General features: G+C 43.0%; 1 protein-coding gene across 1 annotated transcript; it reads right to left on the bottom strand.

Moving 5' to 3' along the window:
• Nucleotides 1-275: 275 nt before the first annotated feature.
• LOC138885697 (uncharacterized) lies at nucleotides 276-1,672 on the bottom strand. Its single transcript, XM_070166674.1, has 3 exons — nucleotides 1,324-1,672; nucleotides 1,046-1,219; nucleotides 276-475 (listed from the first exon to the last, which is right to left on the bottom strand). The coding sequence occupies exons 1-3, from the start codon at nucleotides 1,670-1,672 to the stop codon at nucleotides 276-278; spliced, it is 723 nt and encodes a 240-aa protein (XP_070022775.1).
• Nucleotides 1,673-8,929: the final 7,257 nt, after the last annotated feature.

Here is an 8,929-nt window from a genome sequence, read left to right as displayed (position 1 = left end):
AACCGCTTATTGTTCTTTCATCCAACTTCTTTAGTTGTAGGTTATAAACCCTCACTTCAGTTGGACATCCTCAAATGTGTAAATGATTTAAACTAGGTTTCCATCCTTTCCATAACTCAAAATGTGTCTTGGGGACAGCCTTAGATGAAACCTTATTTAAAATATACACAGTGGTTTTTAAGGCTTCACTCCATAAGGATAAAGGTAAACTTGATCTGCTAATCATGCTTCTTAATATCTATTAATGTCAGGTTCCTTCTTTCTGCCACACCATTTTATTGTGGTGTTCCTGGCATAGTATATTGAGCAATTATACCTTCACTTTCAAGGAACTCAGCAAATGGACCCTTAACTTGTCCCTTATCTGTGTACCTACCGTAATATTCTCCACCCTTATCAGATCTTACAATTTTGATCTGAGCACCAGTTTGTTTCTCTACTTCTGTTTTGTAAACATTAAAAGCATCAAGTTGTTCTGATTTGTTAAACAAAAAATAGAGATACATATATCTTGAATAGTCATCAATAAACGAGATAACATATCTCTCACCATTCAAGCAAGGGGTAGGAAAAGGTCCACATATGTCTGTATGTATGATCTCAAGTAATTGAGAACTCCTTTTGGCACCTTTAGTTGATTTGTTGGTCTGCTTACCCTTTATGCAGTCCACACAAGTCCCAAAGTCAGAAAAATCAAGAGCTTTTAGAACTCCATAATTAACCAACCTTTTGACTCTATCAATAGATATGTGTCCTAATCTATTGTGCCAAAGACTAGATGAGTTCTCATTGATAATACATCACTTAGTGCCAATTTCTTTATCATGCAAAGTTAAAACATTGCATTCAAATGTGGGGTCTATCTCAAATTTATATAAATTTTCATTCAAATTTCCCAAACCAATAACTTTATTATCTTTCAAAAGTTTCACAGAAGGATAATGAAAATTCAAATCATATCCACTAATCGATAGTCTTGAAAGAGAAATTAAATTTCTAGAATATTCTGGAATATAAAAAGTATTTTCTAAATCTAAGTAAAAACCGTCCTTCAAAATGAGCCAATAAATCCCCACTTCTTCCAAACGTGAACGTGTCCTATTGCCAGAATAGACGTATTGTTCACTTCCTATCGACTTCCTCTGAGTTAGAAAGCCCTGCATGATTTTGGCAATGTGAATTGTAGAACCAGAATCAATCCACCATGTATTATCAGAAACTTCAGTAAAATTAGATTCATAACATACAAAGGTAAAATTACCTTTCTTCTCAAGCCATTTCTTGTATTTCAGGCAATCCTTCTTCCAATTCCCTTCTTATTACAGAAACGACAAACATCTTTGTCAAAGGTGTTTTTCTTCTTCATGGGAACACTTTTGCCCTTCTTTGCATTTCTCTTACCACGAGTCACCATATTAACACTTTCAGGTATCTCATGCTTCAACCTCTCTTCTTCTTGAACACACATGGTCAAAAGTTCATTGATTGACCATTTATCCTTATGTGTGTTGTAAGAAATCTTGAATGGACCATATTCCGCAGGAAGGGAGTTGAGAATGAAATGCACATGAAATAGTTCAGACATATCCACCACAAGGGACTTGAGTTTAGCAGCAATGTCTCTCATCCCCATAATGTGCTCACGCACTGTACGACTTCTATCGAAAGTCATACTTGAGAGCCATTCATAAGGGTGCTGGCCAATGCCTTGTCAGAGCTTACGAATTGTTCATCAATTGCCTTCACGTAAGCTTTGACCTTATCGCTGTTAGGGATAGAACCCCTAATGCTTTGGCTTATGTGAGCTTTTATGAGCATTAAACTCAAGCGATTAGATCGCTTCCACCGCTTATAATTAGCCTTAGCAGCTGGCGTACTTGATTCCGTGGGGATAAGTGGTTCATCCACACAAAGCGCCAGGTCCAGATCCGAGCACCCTAAAGTGAGAAGGACTTTCTCCTTCCATTTAGTATAATTGTCACCAGAAAGTATTGGAATTCGAGCATTCTCATTAAAAATAGCAGTAGAAATAGCGGTTAAGACTGCAAAACAAGGATAAACATACATAAGCTATAAAGTACAATCCATCAAAGGTGAATCACGTAAAATACCGATTCATAGTAAATTCTAGACCTTCCTGTGGGCAGAGGTTGCAACCCATGCATAGAATTTACTAACTTTATTAGACTAGTAAACCAAAATACATAAAAATTTATCCGTACCTGTGGGCATAAGATAATTTTAACTTAAAGGTTTACTATATCACTTCAATTAATCTCACCAAAATGGTTACCTCCCTCTCAGGCCGGGTTACCATTTTAATAATATAAATGGACTAAATAGATGTCATTATAACCTTTAATCACTAAACGTTATATGATTAATAAACTCAATTTCTTTTATATTAAGTACTCAAGATGTCGTGTGTGACGACCCAACCAGTTGTCTCATGAGTTACCACTCTGTTTCCCCCATTTCTCTTCTTTATGCTTCGCCATCCGAGTTTTATGTGATCGGATTGATCAGTTTGAGTTCAGAGAGGATTTGGTAAGAAATGAGACACTTAGTCTCTTTTAAGAAGGTTTAAGTTGAAAAAGTCAACCGGATAATGACTTATGTATTAGAGGGCTCGGATGTGAGTTCCAATGGTTTGGTTAGCTTCGGGAGGTGATTTATGACTTAGGAGCGTGATCGGAATAGATTTTGGAGGTCCGTAGTAGATTTAGGCTTGAATTGGCAAAAGTGATATTTTGGCGATTTCCGGTTAATAGGAGAGATTTTGATATAGGGGTTGGAATGGAATTCCGAGAGTTGCAATAGTTTCGTTAGGTCATTTGAGATGTGTGTGCAAAATTTCAGGTCATTCGAACGTGGTTTGGCTGGGTTTTTGGTCAAAAGCGTATTTTAGAAGATTTTAGAAACTTAGGCTTGAATTCAATGTGATTTGGTAGATTTGATGTTGTTTGAGGTGATTTGATGATTGGAACAAGTTTGAATAAGTTATCGGGTTATGATTTTGCTTTTGGTTGAGGTCCCAGGGGCCTCGGGATCATTTCGGGTGGTTATCGGAGAATTTGGAACTTGGTTGCAGCAGCTGATATTGCTGCTTCTAGTGTTTTCGCACTTGCGGTTTGGGGACCGCAGGTGCGGTGCCGCACGTGTGAGGGGGGAGGCCGTAGATGCGAAAGTTAGTTTGGCGAGCAGTTTCTGCAGAAGCGGTCAAGGTGGCCGCATCTGCGAAGCCACAGATGCAAAATTTCTATCGCAGATGCGATTCTGGCTATTAAGTGAGGGACCGCAGAAGTGGTTGGTTTGATTGCATAAACGGTACTGCCGAAGAGGGTTTTGGACCGCAAATGCGGAAAAGCCTGGGTAGAAGGTATATATTTTATCCTTCGCGATTTTTGAAGGGTTTAACCATTTTTGAACTCGGAATTGGGAGCTTTGGGCGATTTTGAAGAGGGAAATCAAGGAGACTTCGTTGAGGTAAGGATTTTGGACTTAAAACACACTTCTATAGTAATTTTTCATGGATTGGGACAAAAATTTAAGGAATTAAAGGATTAAAAATGGAGGTTTAGGGCTTGAGTTTAAGAGGGCTTTAAATGGAGATTTGAGGGGTCATTTGGACTCCGATTTTGTTTTTGATATGTATAAACTCGTGGGGAGATGAGGAGTCAAATGATGTGAAAATTTCTTAGTTTTGAGAAGTGGGTCCGGGGCTCGGATTTTTCTAATTTAGGGATTTTTGGTATTTTTCGATTGTTTTTGCTTGGGCTTTGTTCCCTTAGCATATTGTGACGTATTCGTACTGATTTTGGTTAGATTCGACGCTAGTGGAGACCGATTTGAGGGGCAAGGGCATCACAGAGTAGTATTTTCACCAGTTTGAGGTAAGTAACCATTGTAAATCTGGAACTGAGGGTACAAAACCCCGGTATTTGACTTGATTTGATAAAAGTGGTGACACACATGCTAGGTGACGAGCGTGTGGGCATGCACCAGTAGGGATTGTGACTTGGTCCGTCCCGTAAAGACTATTAAACCGCATAATTGATTTGGAAATCTATATTACTCTATGCTTCAGTCATTTATACTGTATTATGGGCTATATGCCATGTTTGGGGCCTTGTGCCGATCTGTAGAGATCCTTAGGGGCACTTTGGCTATTTTCCTCACTTTACTTATTTAAAGCATATCCTCAGTCATGTTTTTACCTGTCAAATGTTTAAAACTGGTTTTATCATTCCGCTCCTATTGTGCGGGCTGTGTGGGCTGAGTTCCCTAAGTTATATTGTTATGTTTGAGAGGCGGTGAGGTTAATGACTGAGAGAGGTCGAGAGCCTAATTGTGTGGATATTTATATATATGTGAGCTATGGATCGGGCTACACGCTGCAGCGATGCTTATATGTATCGGGCTGCATGCCGCAGCGATATATATATATATATATTGTATCGGGCTGCACGCCGCAGCAATATAATGTTTGGGCTGTAGGAGCCCCTCCAGAGTCTGCACACCCCCAGTGAGCGCAGTCGACTATATATATGGATCGGGCTGCACGCCGCAGCAGTTACTATGATTTCTGTTATTATGAGGAGCCGAGTGCTGAGAGTGAGTACTAAGTGACGAGAGTTAAGTCCCGAGTGACTGAGAGGCTTCCCGAGAGGCCATACTCTGAGTGATTCCTTGCCCGAGAGGCTTTGTTATGCTATTTTCACTATTTCACTCTTCTTTTAAACAAAGCCTCTATTGGAAATACTACTAAGTATATGATTTCAAGCTTTAAATTGAACGTGTGGATCTTATGACGAAAGCTGGTTTTAAACTGTAAAGTTGAGCAATAATCCCGTTGCTATTTTTAGTTATATGTTTTTAACTGCACGTCACTATCTTCAGTCTTTACTTTAGTTACTTAATGAGTTGGCGTACTCACGTTACTCCCTGCACCTTGTGTGCAGATCCAGGTGCCCGAGGGGCAGAGTGAGGACTTTCTGCCGAGTCAGTATTCACCAGAGATTACGAGGTAGCTGCATGGCATCCGCAGCCCTGTTATCTCCTCCCTATCCAGTTTATTTTTGCATTTCCTAGACATGATGTACTAGATGTTCAATTATGTATTAGAGGCTCTAGACTCGTGACACCAGATTTGTTGGGCTGTGTAGTAGTGGCTATGTTGATTTTCCGCATATTTCTATCATTTTAATACTTATAATGGATTATGCATTTAAAACTTATGTTAGAAAAATGGCTTAATGTTATTGGTAAATGAGATGTGATTATGGGTTGTCGGCTTGCCTAGTACTATGATAGGTGCCATCACGATCGATATTTGGGGTCGTAACAAGTTGGAATCAGAGCCTAGGTTACACAGGTCTCGCGAGTCTTGAGTCGGTTTAATAAAGTCTTGCGGATCGGTACGGAGACGTCTGTATTTATCCTCGAGAGGCTGCAGAACCTTTAGGAAAAACTTCATATTCCTAAAATTCTTGTCGTGCGAACTTGTTGATCAGAGTACTAAACTTCCGTTGTTCTATTCTCTCACAGATGGTGAGGACCAAAATCTACCGGACGGGGTGGACGACCACCAGTGCTACCATTTGAGGCCACCAGAGGCCGAGGTCGCGGTCGAGGCCGTGGCAGGGGCAGAGCAGCTAGAGAAGCACCGGTAGACCCACCAACTACCCCAGTTCCCGATCAAGTCCCAGTTATGGAAGCTGCAGCAGCACCAATGCAGGCATCAACTGTGCCTATCGTGATTCCAGGCCTTCAGGAGGCCTTAGCTTAGATCTTGTCATTGTGTACCGGTTTGGCACAGGCGGTTTTAGCTACTATGACCGCAGCTACTTCCCAAGCCGGGGGAGGCACCCAGACTCCCATTGCTCGCACACCTGAGCAGGTTGTGCAGGGATTACAGACACCGGGGGCACCTCTAGCCTAGCCAGTTGCACCAGCTTAGGAGTTTGTAGTGCCAGTTATGCTTGATGATGAGAAGCGTCGACTTGAGAGGTTTGGTAGGCTCCAACCTCCGTCATTCAGCGGTGCAGAGGGCGAGGATGCCCAGGGTTTTCTAGATAAGTGCCAGCGGATCCTTTGGACAGCAGGGATTCTTGAGACTAGTGGTGTGACATTTACCACCTTTCAATTTTCTGGGGCTGCCTTCACTTGGTGGGAGGCGTATGAGAGGCGTAGGCCTATTGGTGCAGCACCCCTTACTTGGCAGCAGTTCTCTGTTCTCTTCCTGGAGAAGTATGTACCGTAGTCGCGCCGAGAGGAGTTGCGCAAGCAGTTTGAGCAGCTGTGTCAGGGGGAGATGTCTGTGATGAATTATGAGATGCAGTTCTCTGAGTTAGCCCGACATGTAGTTTGGATGGTTCCCATGGATTGAGAGAGGATCAGGAGGTTTGTTGATGGCCTCACATATTAGCTTCGGATTCTCATGACTAGAGAGAGGGTGACGGGTGCTACCTTCGAGGAGGTAGTTGACATCGCCCGTGAGATTGAGTCAGTTCGCCAGCAGGAGCGAGAGGAGAGGGAGGCCAAGAGGCCTCGTGGATCTGGTAGCTTCAGCAGTGCTTCTTCGAGGGGTCAGTCCTAGCAGGGCAGAGGCCGTTCTTTCAGGCACGCACATTCAGCCCACCCAGGTTACCGTGGAGAATCTTCGGGTCATGGTTATCATGGATCTCAGCAGGGCCAGTTATCACTTATTGCCCTTCCAGCTTAGATCTCGTCTCGTGCTCCATCAGTCCAGGGTTCTTCCATGCCAGGTTCTTCTGCTGGTCATTCTGGTGCCAGGGGTTCTCTTCAGTCCCCATCTCTATCACCGGAGAGTTGTTATGAGTGTGGAGAGTTTGGGCATATGAGGAGGCAGTGTCCTCATCTTCATGATGGTTAGTCTCAACAGATAGATCAGCCCTCAACTTCTGCTCCAATTACTTCACCACCCGCCCAGCCAGCTAAGGGTGGAGATCAGGCAGCCAGGGGCCTCCCTAGAATGGGAGGTCGATCAGGTGGTTGTCATGCTCATTTCTATGCCCTTGCGAGTATATCAGATGTTGCTGCTTCAAATGTCGTGATTTCAGGTATTGTTTTAGTCTTCCACAGAAATGCCTCTATATTATTTGATCCCGGTTCCACCTTTTCTTATGTGTCCATATATTTTGCTTATTATTTGGGTATGCCCCGTGAGTTTCTTGCCTTACCTGTTCATGTATCTACCCCAGTGGGCGATACCGTTGTTGTAGACCGTGTGTACCGGTCGTGTGTGGTGACCATTGGGGGTCTGGAGACCCAAGTGGATCTGTTATTATTAAACACGGTGGATTTTAATGTCATTTTGGGCATGGATTGGTTATCTCTGTGTCGTGCTATTCTGGACTGTCATGCTAAGAAAGTCGCTTTGGCTATGCCGGGTGTGCCATGGATTGAGTGGCGAGGTGTGACTGATTATGTTCCTAGTAGAGTGATCTCTTTCTTGAAGGCCCAACGTATGATTGGGAAGGGTTGTCTTTCATATTTAGCGTTTGTGAGGGATGTCGGAGCTGAGATTCCCAGTATTGATTCCATTCCAGTTGTGAGGGATTTTCCCGATGTGTTTCCTACAGATCTACCGGGCATGTCACCGGACAGGGATATCGGTTTTAGTATTGACCTGGTGCCGGACACTCAGCCCATTTCTATTCCTCCGTATTGTATGGCACCAGCGGAGTTGAAGGAATTGAAGGAGTAACTTCAGGAACTCCTAGATAAGGGGTTCATTCGGCCTAGTGTGTCACCCTGGGGTGTGCCAGTTCTGTTTGTGAAGAAGAAGGATGGCACAATGAGAATGTGCATTGATTATAGGCAATTGAACAAGGTAACAATTAAGAACAAGTATCCTTTGCCTTGCATTGATGATTTATTCGACCAGCTTTCGGGACTGAGAGTGTTCTCCAAGATTAATCTTCGTTCGGGCTATCACCAGTTGAAAATCAGGGATTCAGATATTCTTAAGACTGCTTTCAGGACCAGATATGGTCATTTTGAGTTCCTTGTGATGTCTTTCAGGCTAACCAATGCCCCATCAGCATTCATGTATTTGATGAACACTGTGTTCCGGCCTTATATTGATTCGTTTTTCATAGTCTTCTTTGACGATATTTTGGTGTATTCGCGTTGTCAGGAGGAGCACACAGAGCATTTGAGAGTTGTATTGCAGAGATTGAGAGAGGAGAAGCTTTATGCAAAATTCTCCAAGTGTGAGTTCTAGATCAGTTCAGTGGCTTTCTTGGGACACGTGGTGTCCAGTGAGGGTATTTAGGTTGATCCAAAGAAGATAGAGGTGGTTCAGAGTTGGCCTAGGACATCCTCAGCCATAGAGATTCGCAGCTTTCTTGGTTTGGCAGGCTATTATTGCCAGTTTGTTCAGGGATTCTCATCTATCGCATTGCCCTTGACCAAGTTGACTCAGAAGGGTGCTCTATTTATATGGCCGGGCGAGGGTGAGCAGAGCTTTCAAAAGCTTAAGACAGCTTTGACCACCGCTCCAGTGTTAATTTTGCCATTAGTTTCAGGTTCCTATACCGCGTATTGTGATGCTTAGAGAGTTGGGATTGGTTGTGTATTGATGCAGGAGGGTAGAGTTATTGCTTATGCTTCTCGTCAGTTGAAGACCCATGAGAACAACTACCCCATTCATGATTTGGAGTTGGCTGCCATAGTTCACGCATGGAAGATTTGGAGGCATTACTTGTATGGCATATCTTGTGAGGTGTTCACTGATCATCGCAATCTTCAGCAATTGTTCAAGCAAAAGGATCTTAATTTGAGGCAGCGGAGATGGTTGGAGTTGCTTAAGGATTATGATATCACTATATTGTACCATCCTGGAAAGGCCAATGTGGTGGCCGATGCTTTGAGCCGAAAGGCAGTGAGTATGGGGAGTTTGGCA

This window comes from Nicotiana sylvestris, chromosome 2, assembly GCF_000393655.2.
Source record: "Nicotiana sylvestris chromosome 2, ASM39365v2, whole genome shotgun sequence".
NCBI classification, from domain to species: domain Eukaryota; kingdom Viridiplantae; phylum Streptophyta; class Magnoliopsida; order Solanales; family Solanaceae; genus Nicotiana; species Nicotiana sylvestris.
The sequence above is the reverse complement of the archived record's forward strand: the minus strand, read 5'-3'. Positions and strand labels throughout refer to the sequence as shown.

Coding starts and splice junctions, on each gene's coding strand:
- LOC138885697 (XM_070166674.1), bottom strand. CDS start 1,672: ATGACTTTCGATAGAAGTCGTACAGTGCGTGAGCACATTATGGGGATG. Junction 1,220..1,323: donor CAAAGATGTTTGTCGTTTCT/GTAATAAGAAGG, acceptor ATTTTACTGAAG/TTTCTGATAATACATGGTGG. Junction 476..1,045: donor TTGGCTCATTTTGAAGGACG/GTTTTTACTTAG, acceptor TTAACAAATCAG/AACAACTTGATGCTTTTAAT.